The sequence below is a fragment of the Amaranthus tricolor genome, chromosome 1 (genome assembly GCF_026212465.1).
Source record: "Amaranthus tricolor cultivar Red isolate AtriRed21 chromosome 1, ASM2621246v1, whole genome shotgun sequence".
NCBI lineage: Eukaryota > Viridiplantae > Streptophyta > Magnoliopsida > Caryophyllales > Amaranthaceae > Amaranthus > Amaranthus tricolor.
Genome location: NC_080047.1, coordinates 19,103,280 through 19,123,443, shown reverse-complemented (window position 1 = coordinate 19,123,443; position 20,164 = coordinate 19,103,280). Strand labels below are relative to the sequence as shown.

The following is a 20,164-nucleotide window of genomic DNA, read 5'->3' as shown; positions in this document are numbered from 1 at the left end:
TAGCTGGTTTCAGATACATTCACCGGTTGTTGGGCGGGGCTTAGAGCTCGATCGAGCTCTTATCACTGCATTGGTGGAGAGGTGGAGGCCGGAGATACATACCTTCCACCTCACAGTTGGCGAGGCAACGATCACGTTGCAAGATGTGGCAGTTATCATGGGACTGCCGGTTGAAGGACAAGCAGTCATTGGTCATGGGGAGGGAAATTGGCCAGCATTAGTACATGAGCTGCTAGGGGTTTGGCCAGTTGACGTGGGGTATCGGCTATGTTCTCAGACCTTAGGCTCCATTAACGCGTCGTTGACCGATGCATTGAGTCAGGCGGGTTATGAGTACCTCATACCGACTCCACCCGTCATTGGCGAGGTAGATGACACATTCCACACTCCTTCTCCAAGGAGTTCAGCCCATCGAGGTAGCTCTTCCGGAGGATCCAGTTCTCGGTCCACAAGAGGCCGCCAGCGTTCATCTACTCGAGGTCGGTCTTCCAGATCGCCATCGACATCCGCTACTATGTCGCCGTTCGTTCCCCCGTCTTCCATCAACACTCCTCCGCCACATCCATCGCCTCCGCAAAGGATTATCACATATCAGCGTGCTAGTCAACGACGAGCTCCTGCTCTTAATGTCATTGCGGAGGTTGACGAGTTCACACCATCATCATCCACCGGTGCGCAAAACAAAAGGGGCCGGGGGTTGTAGTTTAACAAACTTTGTATATTCTTATATGACTTGAACTTCTTGTATGAGTTTCCATAATTGTAATATATCTTTGTATTATTTTCATAATTATTTTTTCCAAAACAAGCCGGTTCGTAATTGATTATTATGGAATAGATGATATTGAACTACTTTAATGCATGTTGCGTTCACTATTTTAAAATGAAAGAAAAAAAAATAAAAATAAAATGCCATAAGCAAACCGCCACATGAAGTGGCGGTTTACCAGGGACCAAACCGCCACATGAGATGGCGGTTTGCCTTGACCAAACCGCCACTTCATGTGGCGTTTTTCTGCTTAAGGCAAACCGCCATCTCAAGTGGCGGTTTTGTCTGAAAAAATTAAAAAAAAAAAAAACACTTTTCCACGTGGACGGTATTGTGGAAAATACTTTCCCAAATTATGTAGTGGGAATTTTTTTTTTTTTACGCAATATTCTGGGAATAAGCTCTGATATTTTCCCACACCACATATCACAGTTAGATGCAAGTATTTCAGAACAAAGAAATTATATATTTTTAAAATAATGATAATCCTACACTGGTCGCTATTTTCTCATCACTTTGCCCCTTTCGGTTGCAGAAGCATTCAAAGAATTAGAGTGCAGCACTTGTTCAAGACGTGATAATCTTACTTCAACTTGAATGAACTTGTACCAAGAAAGAGAGACCACGATTCATCATCATCACCTGAAAATGTCGCAGTCAATGATTTCGTCCCTTCAGGAACACAAAGACAAACAAGGCAATAAGGTCTAAACAATCAAACCAGGAATAAATGTTTGCAGTTTATGCTTTATTACAAAATACTTCGTAAAACCAAGCTTTTGAGTTGTGACAGTAAATGATAAGATTTGTTTGCACCCAATGAACAATTGAGTCATACTCTAAAACAAATCCAAGGATGGTAAAGTAAGAACACACAGTTTCGTTGTTTTGCCAAGTGCTGCCTAAACTGAGCTACAATGAAATTGTCTTGGTATTATGATTGAATGTTTTCAACGTTTATTACGCCTTGAACAGATTCCCAGAACCATCTCCTTTCCAGTCTTTTCAAGACCCATCAGCAACATCTTCATTTTTAACCATGAATCGATGAAGGCCTTAATTGGAAAACTAGAAAACTGAGCAATGATGTTGCACACTACACCTTAAAATGTAATAACACTGCTCTATCTTGTAGAATGGAAGTAAAGTCAACGAAATTTAGTATAAAATTGACTTCATTTTCATTCATGGAATGGTGGAATGCTAATCACATCAATCAGTTATGGACAAGGCTGCAATAACTACGCCTACAAAACTCAACGATACACCCATCTCCAGTCTTCATTGTCATCGCCATCATCAGAGTAGGTGTTGTTATTGCTTTCATACATGTCTTCATCGTAGAAGGGATCTTCTATTTGGTCATATACGTCTGAGTCCTCATTTTTGTTCCACATATCATCTTCACTTTCTGCTTCACTCTTCTCTTCTGATTCACTACCAGATTCCAAGCTCCTCTCCTCTTCCTCTTCTAAAGACTCCTCTTCCGGATAATCATTCAGTGGATGGTTTTCGGCTGTTGGCCGCAGAGTGAGATTTTATGTCAGCATCGCGTAATGATAAATTTTATCAGAGACATTGAAAGAGATGATTTACATTACCGTTAGAATCATCAGATTCACAGTCGGAGTCATCGAGACCATTAAAATATTGATCATCATCATCATCAACTTGAACCCTGGACAATAGGTTGCTCATAAGCCTGATGGATAGCAGGATAAGAAAGAAAAAACCGATATCAAATTTTTTACAAGAAAAAAACACAAATCCCATACAAAGGAAATGGATAAGAAGTGTCTGTCTCATCAATCTTTTCGTTGACTGCATACAGGTCATACACATATTCATCACCAGAATCTGCACAGAGCACCACAACTTCACTACTAGAAACTTGAACAAACATCTACAAAATGAAAAAAGTTTCTTTTTGACTTAATATAACATTAAAAATTTTCAATGACAGCAACTGATTGAACTAAGACGCTCGTGGTATAGTAGAGGCCAATCCAGCTTATTGGCAAGGGAAAAAAAAAAAGAAATAAAAAGACTAAACTAAATAGATAATGTGAACATTTGCTACCCTCTCTCTGATAGCCTCTTGCAAATATCAACACTAACCTTTTGCAGCACAGGTACAACAAAATATCATATAGTTTATACAAAAGAAAATTTGCAAACCAACCTTGCTCGGGAGCATGAGAACATAAGTCAGATTCAATCTCTGCTGCAGCATCAGGTATGCACTCCCTTAAGAGGGGTAAAAATGTATTGAAAATCTCCTTGTCTTCTTTGGAGATTTCTCTGCAGCAATCAAAGACGATAACGAATCTTCTAAAACCACAATACTAAACAGACAAAAGTACACAATTATAATTCACCCCAGAACTTACTCCTGTTTCACAATTCTAGAAGTCGCCTGGTCAACACGGCGAACATCATAGACACGGCAAACTTCATCCAAAGCTTCATCATGGACAACCTCCTTGCCCATTCTTCGCTTCCATATTTGTTCAAAACGTGCACTTTGTGCCAGATCCTATAAGCAAAAAATTCATAGATCAAAGATGGATGTCTTATCACAATAAAATCACATTAAAATCTTCATACTGTTTAACATGTAAAAATTACTCTCCTGACCGAAATTCCCAATATAAAATTAGCCAAGTTACGGTACCTTTTTAAATTTAGTTGATGTTTAGTGGAAGAATAAGACAAAAACAAGTAGATGAGAGATGTGTGGATGAGATAAAGAGAGAGATCAGGTTATGGATGAGATTAATAGAGAGAATGTAAGTTCATGGGTAACGATAGGCATGAATCGAATATGGGTTGGGTTCGGCTAGACCCAGACCCAGATCCATAGGGTTTGGAAAATTTGGACTCACCCCAGACCCTTATGGTCTAGCGGGTGTAGGATCTGGAATCTCGATCTAGATCCAAAACAATATTTTGTTTTTTTTCCAAAAAAAATTGAAAAAATGTTATACAAATTTCATTCATTCATATAGAATAATTTAAACATTTTCAACTAATAAGAAACTTCTAATACTTTATACTAATTGAGCAACCAAATATGAAGGTTTCCAACATTCTAGTTCTTAATTTATTGAGTCCTTCGATTTTTAAAGTATAGGTACCACGACCATATTTCAAATTACATAAATTGACAAAGTTACAAATCAAGTGATGTTTCAAAATATAACAAAGTTCAAATTCAAACAATTAAATACACACAATAGCTAGTGTAAAAATTTTTTACAAAAAAAGATGCAAAAGGGTCAATGGGTCGAATCTAGGTCTCAAAAGTGTGGACCAGAACCTGGACCCATATCCGACACTATGGGTCCAAAAATAGGTGGATCCAGACCCTTGAATTAGGATTGGGTTGGATCTAGACACTTAGGGTCCAAGACCTATGTCCATCTCTAGTCATGGGCTCATGGCCAAATAAAAAAATGTAACGAACTTATTGGGACATCGAAATTATAGCATATTTAATTATTCGAGGGAATATTACATATTGAAATGAATTAGAAAGAGCGTTGTAGGAGCCAGGTACAAGGAGACAGCAAAACCCTCCTCAACAAGAAGCACTACAACCAGATGCGTGTAAAGGTTGATTGCATTGAACACTAAGAAAAAGCTCTATGAATAATTTAACACAACAGATGGGAACTGAAGTATCCAGATGTCAACAAATCCAAAAGAAATTTAAAAAGAAAAAATAAAGATATTTCACAAACAACGAAATTCAATCAAGAAACCTACACAAGAGTTTTGGAGTTAACCTCTTCACCATATTAGAAAACCTTGTTTTCAATCACTTTTTGCGAACTCTCTTCTCTTTTACCATAAAAATTGAACAGGCATGGCCTTTTGGAAACTAACAAGTAAAAAAAAGAAAAGATGGAGTGGCTTTACTGAGTTCACATTAATGATAAATCAAGATTTCAATGGGTACAAATTTTAAAGTTTAGGTCCTCGCTGGTAAAAATTCGGAATATTTATTGTTTGATGTGCACATGCGAAAATTGACCAGCTTGGAATTTTATAAATGCAATCTAGCATAGGAAATTACCTCTTGTTCTTGCTTTGCTTTTGACAATAGCTGCTCGTGTTTCTGCCAAAAATCAGAAGGGGAATACAAAAAAGATCAGTGCTTTTACCTAAAATTCTTTATAAATACATATACTATTCAAAGTAAGAGGGGTAGGGCACAGCACATACATCATCTTTATGGAGAATGCGTCTTCGATCTTTGCTGCTAGATTTAAACTTTAAATCACCATCAGAAGGAGGTTGCTGATGTTAAATACAAAGCATAAATATAAGAAATTAATCCTCTATCCCTTATTAATTTTGACATCTCAATTTTTTTTATGTCAGATTTTTGAATACTTCTAATATACAAACACTAAGGAGCTGGGACAGTTTCACATGATTCACTACGTGAACCGCAAATTGCAAAAAACAATCATGGTCATTTTTGGCTTCTTTTTGTCATTTTGAACGAATTGTGAATTCAAAAAGCAAATTAGGAGGCGAATTATATTACATTGGATTGGAGTTGTAAAGGTTGCATAGGAAGTGAAGGAACTAAATATCCTTTGATCAAGTGCAACAATTAAATAAAAAGTAAAACTGATTAAAGAGATAAAATATGTTCGATTATTTTAGGTGATCATAACATTTTACTAGAAACCAACATTGATTTGTATACTGATTGGAATAGTTTACTACTAAATCTAATAGGGTTTTATAAGGTCACACATATAAGTATTGATCAGATAAAATTATACCAAATAACATGGGATGCTTATTGGTATTATATTGGTAGTTTATTGCATGGTTTGACTGTGTTTTGATTGGAGAATTAAAAATACACATTTATCTTCATTATGTTATCTAGAACTTAAGTAAGGTATATGAAGAAACATTTATCTTCATTATGTTATTTGGAACTTAAGTAAGGAACATCAAGAGACATGAAATGGTGTATATATGATATTATGATTCACTTGTTCATCTAATCATATATACTGTACATTATACATAACAAGTGCCCAGTCTCTACCAACACTATTCTACACCAAAAAAGAAATAACAAAGTGGTTTCTGATTCCATACTAATATACGTGGCTTGTGGATCAATAGTAAAGGGACAGTGATTGAAGTAAATAAGGTCTCCTTATGTTGCAAATCATACTCGAGTTTTTTCTACGCAGAAATCGCGCATCAAGGGTATGAAATTCTAATATTCAGATTATTATATGCATGTGATCATGGGTTAGATGTTAAGAAAACATTTTTTGATATTCCGTTAATCACATCTAATATCGTACAGGATGAACATAAAAGAAAGTTGTGTTACAAAGAGTAAAGAACTTATTGCACGAATACTACACGAGTAGTAATTTAGTAACCAAAAACTCTTACGAGAGTGATGATGAATAACATAACATGAATTAGAAGGATCAGTGTCATATAGATAGTATACGAGGGGGTTACATTAGGTACATTGGGTATTTTAGTATGAGTTGGTGAGGGAGTATATTCTAGAAGAAGATAAATAGAGAACGAATAAAGATAAAAAGGAAGGGAATGAGGAAGGCATCAAATAGTTTGAATAAACAGTGAGTGAGTTACATACTCATGTCCATGGTGAGTAACAAACCTCTTAAAAGCTTGTAACATTTGTATGTTCTCTAAATACTACAACAATCTTTCATTGACAGAAATAGAATATCCTTTCACATATCCATCTTTGATCGCACCATTATTACATTTTACTACATAATAGCTACATTTTGCTTTCATATATTGCGCAGGGTCATGGAAAACTCACTCCTTTTCTAGTCTAATACAATGCCACAAACAAAATAACTTTGTGCTGAAAGAAAAAAGAAAATTGGTAAAAGAAATTGTCTTCATGATAGTTATATAAGAAAAACCTTGATGTTCATCCACAACAGCACAACTCGTGATAGAAAGTAACAGCACCACAAGTGATAGGAAGTTGAAACCAAAATGCATAGACATTCACCATAAGAGAAAACTATTTATTAGTGGTTCCTTTGGCTTCTTTAAGAATTAGAACAAAAAATGCATGGTAATGCTCAAATGTGGAGGTGTTATTTGATATCGACATTTGCCAAAATGCATAAACAAAGGATCTTATTAGTATAATGGTGGTAGTTTATTGCATGGTTTGCTTAGGTGTATTATTGAAGAATTAAAACACACATTTATCTTCATTATGTTATTAGAAACTTATGGCATATGAAGAAACATGTGACACTGCTAATAAAACCTTGTTTTTTACATGATTCACTAGTGTTGCTTTGACCTTGAACATTGTATGACCTTAACAAAGAATATACTGAGTGAGATCTTGTTAGATTTATTTCAATATGTAGCTTCCACAAAATAACTTACTATAAACTTCACTTATGTATATTAGAGATATTAGCATAATAAAAAGTGCATTAACATGCGTGTTTTAAGAAAGGTTGCACGTAAAAGAAACAAAGGAGGTATTATTTTTACTTATCATTGAACCTACACATAAAACACATAGGTGATAAAACAGTCATAGGAATTCGGGTAAAAGCCCAGTTGATAGTTCAGACATGGTGGCCATTATTTATGGACACAATGAAATTGCATGAAACAAAATTGTGACAAAAAGAACCAAGAAGGGGGAGCAAATTGCAGATAAACTAACCACGAAGGATTGCAAAAATTGAATGCTAGATTCGGAGCTGTTAACAGTTTCCACATGTTGAACCAAAACCCTTTTGGTCTTCAATTCCTCTACCACAAACACAACAAATCACCATGAATATACAAATATACTAAACCAGTAACACTTTATTTCTTCATAAAATGTTAGTCATACATACTTGACAATAAAGTGTAGATATAAAAAAGCTTAAGTTGAGCAATATAACATGGAAAATCTAGGACTGCCTCTCTACACAAAGACCAAGTTATTTGATTAAAAACCCTATAAATATTAAATTGTGTGGTATATAGCGAAAAACAATAGTAGCCAAGTTGCTTCGTGCATAGGTTAGTGTTCCATGCACACTATACTAGTATATTACTAGTATATTGGATTCGCCAATGAGTAAAAGTCTTGTTAGGAAATAAGATAAGCCAAAATCATGTAAATTTATAACCCCTTAAAATAAGGTAGAATTTCTATGTACATAATTTAGGGAGTTTGTTATCCTATATTTTAAAAAGTTTGCTAAGGCGTACTCATCGAATACAAAATTCACAATTCCAATACGGTATTAGACCTCGACTTTGTAAAAAAATTCTCTTTCTCCTTTCCACGCCATAACCCAAAACCTACAATCACCACCAAATATAATCGAGCCTCAACAAATGTGGACACTATCTTTATCGTCTCTTATTTTTCCTTCTTCTACTTCTTATCAATGGACATTAAACGTTACGAATGTCAAAAATCTTATCTCTTATGTCTTGAAGTTGACAAAGTAATCTACTCTCCTTGAACTACCCAATTCCAAAGTGCAACTAAAATATATGAAGTTCTTTGACCCGAAAAGTTTAAAAACTAACATTGATGATGCTATTTGAGAAAATTTAGATGCCTTGGTACTTTAATGAATCTATAGTACTATTTCAACTCCTCTCCTTCTGAAGAATCTTGATGAAAAAGCCAAGCATGGACCCTTGGAAAATTTTCAAGACCAAAAAGGACGCTTAAATTATTCATCTTAAAAATCAATTCAATTCCATAGAATCTACCCAATTTTCATTGCCTTCAAATTATTATCTTGCAATTCGATCAAATTTTCTGCAATTATCCACATTGGCACATTGATTTATAAGGAAAAATTGGTTTTACAATTGATGGGTCGTCTCAATAATGATAATTATAATGTAGTGCTCCATCTGATCATATCCCTTCCTCTTATAAGGCATTCTAGATAATGGAATTAGACCAGATTAGTCGTGAAAAACAAGAGGTCCAGGAGTGTCAACATTACTAGTAGCGGCATCACTAGTTCTACTTCATGCTTTACTCTGCAACTTAGCCAAAATTCACAGCGCTAATGGTCGGAAATTTTTAGATGTGGTGGTTATTGTGGTGGTCATAAAAGGCAGGTTTCGTGGTCACAACCAATGAAGCACGAAACACAGATCGGACCTCCGGTCTCTGGTCGAAAACATCTGTGCCAAAGTCATGAGGATTCGCGACTCAAATCGCCGATGATGGCGATCCGGGTTCCCATGAAGCGTGTCACGGCCGCCATTTGCATTTGTGGCCAAATCATGTCAAAACCAACATTTCTACCCCCAAAATACCCAAAAAATGAAAAAGAGACTAAAAAAAACTCACTAGTGCCATTGAGAAACCAGAGTAAATACTACGGTCTACTGTCTACAATTGAAGTTTGAAGGAAGCTTGAGTAATAGTTGGATACTTGGGGAAGATGAGAAAAAGAAGGTAAAGGGCTTATCAAGGGTATAGCCGAATAGGTATTTGAGTAAAAGTAAATTTCTGATTTGACTCTGTTCAGTTTATTTTTTTTTAATTGTTAATTTACTTTATTAATTAATGAAATTATGAGATGTTGTGTCTATCCCAATTCCCATTAATGATGGTGGCGGTTGCACATAGCAGTAAAACAATACCCCATAGCTTTTTTTTGTTAAATTAAATTAATTTTTTAATTAATAGTATAATAAAGTAGTCAAAGATTTTTTTTTAATTATTTTTATAATATTTTAATTATAAAGTATGCTATTGGTTTTTCTTATTACTTTTTTAAGTAAAAATAGGTTTTGAACTTTTGTACTTATTTATTTGTGCATTTTAAGAATCACAGTTCATTTCCTACGTTTCCGAAACTTAATTATCGTTTCTCGTTTCCATTCCATATCATATCGAATTTCGCTTCATGCAGCATTGGTCACAACAGCGATATGAAAATGGACCTACAAGATTTGTTCAGTTTATGAGAGCTTGAGCCTTGCCTAACAAACTCAAAATACCCCTAATCTTTTACCATATCCATTCATTCAACAACAGGCACATCTCACTCAACGCCTTGCAGCAGGATAAAAATTTTAGGCCAACATTCCAATTCATAGTAACCTATTGACTTGCAAAACCAATTTAATGCTTGGTAACAATAGGCTTTGAATTTGAATTGGTCCATGAATACATATGCTACTTCTCATATTATGAACAATTTAGGTATGACATCTTCAATGTTTGACTAGCATGTTTTACATTCTAATATTATGGTGGGTGATTTTTCTAAACCACATCCCTTCTTATTTTTTAAAAACATCCATTATACTCCACAATTATCAAAATTCTTAGTACATTCTGATAATTAATGTGTAATTATTTGGTTTCTATCGAATTTGACCAATTTGATTTATTGTGAAGGATCTTGATACGCAAACCAATTTGATGTCTCATCCATTAATTCAAGTTCTCCTCTATCTACCATTAATATATTCTAACCTAAAGTATCACATAATAAATTGAGACATCCTAAACCACAAGGTTCTAGTTATCTTGGGAATTGTAATTTTATTTCTTGTGATAAAGGGTCCCCACTTAGTTTGTCATTTTATCCGACTTTTGTTTTATAAACTACTACAAATTTTGCTCTATTTGACATTTTTCATAGAGATTTTTGTTAGATTGTACATAATATATATTGCTGATAATTAATAAATTATCTTAAGGACGATGCATAACTCCAATAAATGCAATAGAAAAGCAAGCTTGTCACATAATTTACAGAATTAAACTAATAAAAATCAAATGGATAACCAGATCACTTCACAAACATAGAATGTAATTTACAACAATCAAACAATAATTATAGCATAAATAGCAACCTGATGTAGAAGAGGCGGAGATAGATAACTTCTCAAAATCGATTAATGGACGTTTCACGGGCCTCTCATTGATTTCAAGCCCTGAACACGAATTACATTGCAAAATGAAAAGTTTTGTCAAAATCAATTTAGTAGATCGACAATTAAAAGGCGCGAAAAAACAAAAATAAAAGTTGTGGAGAACATACAAAAAGCTTCAAGAGGAGACTGATCTGCTTTACGCTTAACCCTAACGATGACTGCCTTATTACCATTGTTATCACTAGAATTTGACAAATTTTCGCCCACTTTACCTTTCATCTTTGACCCCATATTTTCAGCCTTCCCTGCGGAATGAAGCTAACAAGGCCGACTCAATATGAGTTTACAATAACAAACAATCACATCGCAATTCACACTAACACTATGTTTGTATAGAAGGAAGAAAAAGGGAGGGGAGAGATTTAGAAGGAAACCATGGATAAGTTTTGATAAGGTTGCAATAAATCTTGGGTACATTTTGACACCGTGAGTTGATACATAAGAACAAATTGAGATTGTCGCTTGTGTTGTTAGAGCTTTATTAACCTTAAAAGATTCGGATTTTACAATGATTATATAATGATAATAAATATTGTATTTGAGTGATGCTAACATTTGTCTAGGGAATGTGAGACATTGAATTGAACTTTGTACTTTTAGAATTTAGTTCAGGTAAGTTTACTTAGGAGCGTCACCGACACTAACACGCGATCACACTGATTACTACAATATTATGCCTTACTAGATGTATTTCTTGCATTTGTAGGTAGTTTACATCTTGTAACAGACACGATTATTCAAGATGAATTCCATATCATGGAGTCGAGCAGCTTTGATACAGTTCTTCTCGCATACAGGAAATATTACATAGAATGTGTATAGAAAAAAATATCGTGATGTTATCATAGTGTTATAATACTTATGAGCTATGTTATCTAGACTCAGGTACGGGTATTGGATACAGGTGAGGATCCTAGAGTTCGGTACGACTATTTAGAATTCTAGGGTACGTGAACACCGTCCTATTATTGGATACGGGTACGGGGATACGGTAAAATAATTAAAAAGGTAAGTCAAGTATTCTTAGCATAGAAAAAGTAAGAGGAAAAAAATATTTTAAAAAAGTTAAAAAAAATATTAATGTAAGGGAAAATAAGAGGAAGAAAAAACAAAAGGCAATAAAAAACAAAGAAAAGAAAGCATATCACGTGATTTTCTGCAAAGCTAAGGAAGTTGGTCAACTGGCAACCTAATGTACTCTACTCCAAAAAATATCAAAGGACGTCTTCTTCTCTCTTTTCCTTTTCTCTTTCTTCTACCATGAAAGCAAAGGTAAGCTTTTTTTTTCAATGTTTTTCTTAATTTTTCTTCTTCTCCTCTTTTCATTGTATTTTTCCTTTTCTCCATATTTTTCCCTTCATCTTTTTCACAAGTAACCTCTCCCTCCATCTTCTTCACAAGCATCAATAGTAAAAGTAAGAATAACAAATGGGTTTGTGAAACTATTGTACTCTTGTGCAACCTAAAGTACCATACACGTATTCGTCACCGGTATCCATACTGGTCGCACTGGACACCGGTGAGCAGGCGAAAACGAAGAGTAGGAGCAGCATAGCTTATGAGAGTGTTAATTAGAGGTGTTCATTCAGATTATCAGGTCGATTTGGGTCGATCACAGATCAAGTGTTTTGGGTCGGTTCAAAATTGAGTCTTGTGTCCATATTGGTTTTTAATAATTATAAATTTGTTCTAAAGTCTGGTCAAAGTTGAATTCAGTTACAAGTTCGGGCAAATATGGAATCTGTTTTGAACACCTCCAGTTTTAATCATATTAATGAGTAGGTCATGAGTAGTCGCATCACAAGAATGAATCTTTTTGTCTGGTGACGTGATGCATCTCCATAGTCTAAGTAGTGTTTTGTTTATGTAATCAATTTGATTAAGTTTGATGGCGAACTTTATGTCAAGTTTGGTGCAATCATAAGATTTTGTGAGAGGAATGTCATAGCTCCCTTGATTTTGATCTTGATTACATTGAACATCATGTCGGTATCTTGGGATTTCTTGTGCTATATTTATATCGAGAAGAATCATTATTGATTTTAAGATACCTTATCTATTACTATCTTGGAGAATTTTTGCTCAACTCTTTGTGCAAGGGAATTTATTATCGTGATCATTATTAGGGGCTTGTTTGGCTTGAATTGCATTATCATTCCAATTGGAAGAATTTTGTTGGAGGCATTGTATTGAGTTGCAGAGTTCTGTGTTTTTATTGGAGCTATATTAAAAACCTCTAAGTTTGTTATCTTAAGAAAAATTATTATTGATGTTGCAACAATGGATACATCACAATCAAAGAGTTATTTTGGAAATTAATTGTCCTGATCTATGAGATTTTTTTATTCAAATCATTATTGGAGAGGAATTTGGTTGCACATAATCAGTGTCACATGATTTGGTGGTTTTACCCACGAATCAGAATTTGATTCGATCGGCTTGAATCAGGGTTCATTCGCCACTAGTCTATTTGTTAGGCTGGTGAGTTATGAATGCTTTGAACTCACTTGAAGATTGTTAGTTCGGGGATAAACTTGTAAACTAAGGTGGGTAGAGCATAACATTATGGGTTTTATCTTGCGTTCCGAGTTTAAACTTTGAGAACGAAGTTTGCTTTAAGTTAGATTTTTTTTGAAGATTTGTTTTAAGTTAGATAGAATGTAACATTATGGAGTTTTGTTATAGAGTTAAACATTTATTGGGAACTAATAAAAAATTTTGGCTTAAATAATATCTTAAACGTGGAGGAAAATTAAGTATTAAAGTTGTACTTTTATTCAAAGTTGAGAAATAAGTAATTCTTATCATTATTTTGAGTGAAAAAATTAATTAATATTAATGTTAAAAAAATAGAGGTTATGATAAGTAGAAATTAAATACCCTAACCCAAAATATCTCCTATAAATATACCTAAAGCCTTCTAGTGTTGTCTAATTATTCAGATAGCCCAAAAGCTAATTCAATCTTCTTCCTCATACTCACAATATCCAATACTTTCTAGCGCTAGTCATATAATGCAATGCTATTTCAAACAGTTGCAATAAAAGAACAAATTCTTTCTTCCATTGCTATATGCATGCGCCATATGATATGCAAAGGACCATCAAGTAGTCGTGGGTAGATGCAATCAAGAACCCCCCAAAATTTCTTGTTTTCATTTCTTCTTATAATAATTCAACATCATGATTTGTTTTCTTCTACATTCTTATAATGGAGGTAGTATTTTACACTTTCCTAATTAACATCATTATTTTATTAATTTTTATTATTGTTCATATTGATGAGCACATTTGGTTTGACTAGAAGGAATCAAAAAGCATACTATGTACTCAAGAACTTTAGTGCTAAGGCATGCAATTAGGATTTTTGATGGCTAAGATATTATAGAATACACCTAATATGGAGATTAGAATTACTAGAGTTAGTATTTGGGGTATAATTTTAGAAACCATAACTATTAACCAATTAGAATTTGTCATTATAAATTTTAAACTACAGTTGCAATATGGAGACTTGTAATATTAATTTAATTTATTAGGAGAGATGCAATAGAATAAATTACGTTGGAGTCATTGTTATAGATTAGTTAATGTATATTAACCCAATTTTTGCGGGTGACTAATACAATATTTTGATCAGAAAGTGATTGCAGACGCAGATATCAAGGTGAGTAGATTGTGATCCCCTTCTCGTGGTCACGCTACATTTTCTTATGGGTGTGATTAAAATACTAATTAAATATTTTAGAAAAATGATATCATGACAAGCATTTGGTTGGGATGCTTTGATTGTGATGTGGAGTGATATTAAAAAGACCATGAGTTTATTCCTCCATGATAATATATTGTAAGCAAAAGGCAGACGAATTTCCATTAAGGTATTGGCTAGCTTCACTCGAGAAAGACATAATCCTAAAGCTATAGAGCATCCTCTCAACTAAATACTTCATGCGCATGAAGGTTTAGGATTTCGTTTTAATTTTGTATGAGTCATTATCTTCTTCCAGTTTATGAAAGCATCTTTTAATTTGAAGTAACTACTTTATATAGATTGAGTCTACTCACTCAACTTGTTGTACTTGACACTTTTTCTATTTTGGTTGTAAATTCCAAGTGACTTACGAAAGTCATCATACCATGAGAATTGGTTACATCGAGAGTCAAATAAATAGAAATCAAAACCTTTAATAGTAAGTAGTTATTTCAGTTGGTATAAACATGCGTTGAGTTTTGTGTTTGACTTCTTGGTTTGACTTTGGTAAATTTGTGATGTAGTAAACCTTTGAAGTAACTTTGCATTATATATTACAGTCATTTATGAGATTTTTTAAGAGATTTATTCACTAAGTTTTTAAATTGTCTATATTTTTTGTTACGGATGATTCGAATTGTTATACTCAATAGCGCCGCCTAAATGGGTAAAAAATATTAAGTGGGGTGTTACAATGCGTTTCTTCTTTCCTTGTTTCAGAGTATCTTTGTTATAGCAAATAGAAGTCTTATGCAGCAAGGTGATCAAAGTTGTTTTTAAATGTCAATTTTACTTCCATAGGACAGCAAAGAATAGAAAACGAACCATCACAGCAGCAATTATCACACATAATTATAACAAGTACAAAAGTCTACATGAACAAACACACTTATGTCTATCCGTGTGACTTTTTGCCTATTTGTGTGCTTTTGTATCGAAGGGTGTAGATTAGTATGATCAAGATTTTTTTAGCTTATTTATGTTGTCCATATGTAACGTTAGTTTAAAAAGCTTATCTATTTGTCATTATTGTCATGGTATATTTTGGTTGACATTTTTTAAACAAATAAAATCAGAGCTTTATCTTTGGCACAGGTCCACAATCATTAATCCAGGGCTTTTTAATTAAGAAAAGGAAAATATGAGGTGACCTCATTAAAGTTAAACAAGGAAATTTGCCTCACACTGATATGGTTAATTATCAATTTTGAGAAGGACTCAAAATCAAAACAAGAACAATTACATTTTAACATTCAAAACCAGAACAATTATCAATTTGAGAAGGAATCAAAATCCAAACCCTAACGATTGGAAATTAGGGATTTCAAAAACCAAAATAATACCTAAAATTAAAGTGAAGGTGGGTTGGTGGTCTTCATGGCAGCAGGTGCAGCAGTGTGGGTCGTCTTACGAGTGGAGAGAGATGCCGGCGACGGGTGGCTGGTGACATAGTGAGGGTCAGTTGTTGTCCGCCATCTAGTCATGGTGGGTGGGGTGGGTTTGGTTTGATTTTAGGGTTTGGTTCTGAAGTAAAACACAGAGAGGATAAAAGTCCGGCGGGAAAGTAGTGAATACTGAAAGATAGCAAAGGTAATTAATTTTTTTAATTTTTTTTAAAAGTACATAGGGGCATGTGCCACCCCATGCCCTATAGTAAATCTGACACTGTTTCTAATCGCATCGTGTTCCTTTTCAAGAATAATATTATCTATTTTCCTTTCTATACCACTAATTTAGATTTTTTTGTTTAGTTTTTTTCTTATTTCAATAGTCATGGTAAACAATCAAAAAAACAATACACAAATCCAACAATGAACTCTTTCGGTTCATACTATTTGCACCAAAGAGACACATAATTTAAAATAGTTTCTACTGTTTACAATGGCTTGGAATTTAAGGGATAGGTAAAAGAACAAAAATGGAATTTGGGAACGGAATAATCAAAAGATTAGTACATAATCAGAAACTTATCAAAACCTTGGATATAGTCAATGACGTTCTCATTAGATGGCTAATCAATGCGGTTGCTGAAAAATTTCGAAATCTTTTTTATGGCTAAACAATACTAAAGAGATTTGGGATGAGCTTGAACAGCCTTTTGTGCAATCTTATAGTGCTCAAGTCTTAACCATACAAGAGACTCTAAGAACAATAATTCAAACTCCAGATATGACAATTGAGGATTACCTCACCAAAATTAATGGATTATGGGATGAAATTGATGCCCTTGATCGCATTGCTACTTGCCTATGTTCTAGGTTTGATTGCCAACAAACTCAAAAGACCTAAAAGAGACAGCAAAGAAAGTGGATCATACTGTTCTTGATGAAATTGGATTCCAAGTATATGCAAACTAGAAGTAGCCTAATCATGATGAAAGTGTTACCAACCAAGTCAAAAGTTTATGAGATGATGGCTCAAGAGCAAGTCCATCACGAGATTGGTAAACAAGAACATTTAGATGTTCAAGAAAGTTCTATGGCTCATAGAGGAAAAAAAAGAAATTTATATGAAGCAAAGTTTAAGAACTCAGCATACTAAAAACAATCATTTTATTATGATCATTGCAAGATGCAAGGGAAAAGTATAAATAAGTGCTGAAAGATCCATGGTTGACACTCAAAAGCAGTACACATAACCAAGGTTGTTAGGATCGGGATTCTACGCAGGATCGAAATCATCGGGTGGGATAGGATCGTTGAATCGGTCGATTCTACAAATTTGCAGAAATAATAAGTTGTATTATGACCATGTTTGTGATCATTTACAATATAAAAAACACTAAGAACACATACACTTTCTTAAGATTTTGCTTAAATTTTTTAAAAAATATACATCTTACTTGTTTAATGTCGTTTGGAATATGTTTTCTTTATGAAATGACAAAACATAATATAGTACTACTCATAATATATTTAGAACACATACACACCAAGGATATAATAACAAACCATAGTCAACAAATTAGAACAAAAATACTAGTAAAAAAACAATGTCAAAATACAAGTTTCAACATAATCAAAATACATAACTTAATAACATGTTAAAGATTTCAAATTTTCTTAAATGTACATTTTATCATATTCTTGCTTTTCTTTTCTGTCCCTGCAAAAACTTGCAAACCCATCAAAACCCACCTCATTTGCCCTCAATTTACCCAAATTATACAAATGAATTCCATGATTTCTACCTCAAAATCTGGAAATATTCAATCCAAACCGCCCCAAAAGTCAGTAATATACAAAGTTGAAGAACTAAAAAGTTTGGAATAAGGGTTGAAGACCTAAACAAGATTAGAGCATACAAATCATCATACAAACTAACAAATCATCGAAACAAGATTAAAATCAGGGTTGAATAATCATCATACAAAATCATCATCAAATTTCAAAATCATACAAGATTCGAAATTCGAATTAGAGTTGAAGACCTAAACAAGATTCGAATCCCACAATAGAAAATAAAAATCAGAAAATAAAAATCGAATTTCACAAGATTCGAGCATGAAAATCAGAACCTGAGACCTGATTCGAGCAAATAAAAAGCGAAGCCTGATTCGAGCAGCAGCAGCACAGGAATGAAAGTAGAAATCTGAAGCTGATGAAGTCTTGAAGACGTTGAATTTCGAGCAGCAGCACCGTATGAATGGGACTTGAAGATGAAGCTGCCGTTTTTGGGGGAAAAGAAGGAAGGAATGCAGGTAAAGGGAAAATTGATTAGAGTAATTAGGGGTTTTTTTTTGGGGGTTTACAGCAGATCATGCCCAATTTAAGACTAAAGCACAAAAAATGAAATGAATTTATAAAAATAAAAGAAAATAAAAAAATAAATATAAAGTATGAAATAAGTTAACAATCAATTTAGTTTAAAAAATAAGCATCTAATTTTCAAACTTGAGGTTTGGTGCTCTTCGCAGTTACTAACTGCGAACAGCTGCTGAATTTTTTAAAAAGGCAAGGAAGCTGTTCGTAGTTAGTTCTGTTGACTTGTTTGACCATGTTCGCAAAACTAACTGCGAACAACATCGAGCATAATAACAGATGCAGGTCTCTTCTTCCCTATTTTCCCCAAATTCAAAACCCTAACTTATTAAAACTCACATTCTCCTTTCAAAAACCACTCTTTGACTAGCTTCAAATCATCAATTCTTACGTTTCTCTTTCAATTTGACACTTCAAATTTAGTCTAGGATACTCTAACTTGCGCAAAGGTAAACTTTTTATGCGTTTTTTTGCCTATATATTATTTTTTAGGGTTTTAATAAAGTTTGGTATTTACTCAAATGTAGGTCACTAGTTCTAAAATCTACACTCTTTTTATTCATCCACAATTGATCAAGGTAATGTTAATTGCTTTAATAGCTTTATTTGTTGTTTTTTGAAGTATTGTTTGTTGATGAGCATACTGAATTAGTTGAATATTGTATACATTATATATTATTAGAAATTTTGATACTATTATTAGAAATATTATTTATGAACTTATTAATTGATTTATTATTGGAATTTTATGTACATTATATATTATTAGAAATTTTGATGTTGTTATTAATTGATTTATTAGTTGAGTTTACTTACATTATATATGTATGAACTTTGTTACATTATGTACCTTATTACTTTATATATCTAAAGGATTATAATCAAATGAATATAATGTACTTGTATTGGCATAAAGTTGATGATGATGTTGATTTTGTTTGCATTCATGTAGAAATGGCATCATTTCGTGTCACTATAGTATATTTTTGGAATGGTTCTATTCGAGAAAGTAGTGTCAAAGTTCATTACGTTGGGGGTAGACGTAGGTTGTTTGCATGCAACTCGAACATGGATTTGAATCACTTTAAACGTTTTATATGTTCTAAGATTGGATTGGACCCCACTAGAAATACCGTAAATATAAGCTTTAAATATGACATGAGTGGAGAATTGCTAGCCTTTTTGGTTGAGGATGATGAGGCTATAAATGTTATGTGGGAACATTCAAAGTCTACCCAAATAACCTCTTTGGAGTTATACGTAGAAGATGTACCTTTAGAAAATACAGGTGCTTCTAAACCTTATCCAACGCTTAGGCAACATTTCTACAATTGTTGCTCCTACACCCTACGCCCTATGTCCACCTCTAAACAAGTATGAGGAGGACAACTCCTAGAGGACTTGGGCTTGTGATGCCACTTACACCGAAAAAGCGGAGTTGGAGAAGGGTATGATGTTCGATAATAAAGAAGCTTTGCTGGAAGCTATAAGAGTGTATCATATTCGTAGAAATGTGGAGTATAAAACCGAGACTTCAAACCAAACTGTCCTTACCTTGAAGTGTAAGCGGGGCTGTTCATGGAGACTTAGGGCTACGCTCGATTCATATTCATCTTCATGACGTATTGTTACGTACAATGGTAAGCATGGGTCTTGTGTTTTAGGTAGTGACACTGTCTCTACTGAACACATTCACTTGACATCTTCAGTCATTAACAATTTGATTAGAAACTTTGTTACCAAAGACCTATCAATTAAGATATCTGTCATTAAGCAGATGTTTAAAGATCATTTTGGTATAGAAGTAAATTATAAGCGAGTGTGGTGTGCTAAACAACAAGCCTTGTTGTCCATATATGGAACTTGGGAAGGTTCTTACTCTCTCCTTCCACACTTTTTAAAAGCTTTG

At 33.8% G+C, this 20,164-nt stretch overlaps 1 protein-coding gene across 8 annotated transcripts; it reads right to left on the bottom strand.

Annotated features, from left to right (window-relative positions):
* Positions 1-1,475: 1,475 nt before the first annotated feature.
* On the bottom strand, positions 1,476-18,264 carry LOC130808587 (RNA-directed DNA methylation 4). 8 transcript variants are annotated; one of them, XM_057674335.1, is made up of 12 exons: positions 18,012-18,251; positions 16,682-16,779; positions 10,852-11,002; positions 10,664-10,744; positions 7,494-7,582; positions 4,997-5,071; positions 4,848-4,889; positions 3,160-3,305; positions 2,952-3,070; positions 2,545-2,626; positions 2,371-2,447; positions 1,476-2,285 (listed from the first exon to the last, which is right to left on the bottom strand). In XM_057674335.1, the coding sequence occupies exons 3-12, from the start codon at positions 10,973-10,975 to the stop codon at positions 2,026-2,028; spliced, it is 1,095 nt and encodes a 364-aa protein (XP_057530318.1). In that variant the 5' UTR covers positions 10,976-11,002; positions 16,682-16,779; positions 18,012-18,251; the 3' UTR covers positions 1,476-2,025. The 8 variants fall into 8 exon arrangements, with proteins under 8 accessions (XP_057530318.1, XP_057530392.1, XP_057530465.1 ...); XM_057674409.1 differs by having other exon boundaries at positions 10,852-10,989; XM_057674482.1 differs by having other exon boundaries at positions 18,019-18,251.
* Positions 18,265-20,164: the final 1,900 nt, after the last annotated feature.

Coding starts and splice junctions, on each gene's coding strand:
- LOC130808587 (XM_057674196.1), bottom strand. CDS start 10,975: ATGGGGTCAAAGATGAAAGGTAAAGTGGGCGAAAATTTGTCAAATTCT. Junction 3,306..4,847: donor AAGCAAAGCAAGAACAAGAG/GTAATTTCCTAT, acceptor TTTTGCTTATAG/GATCTGGCACAAAGTGCACG. Junction 2,286..2,370: donor TGAATCTGATGATTCTAACG/GTAATGTAAATC, acceptor TGCGGCCAACAG/CCGAAAACCATCCACTGAAT.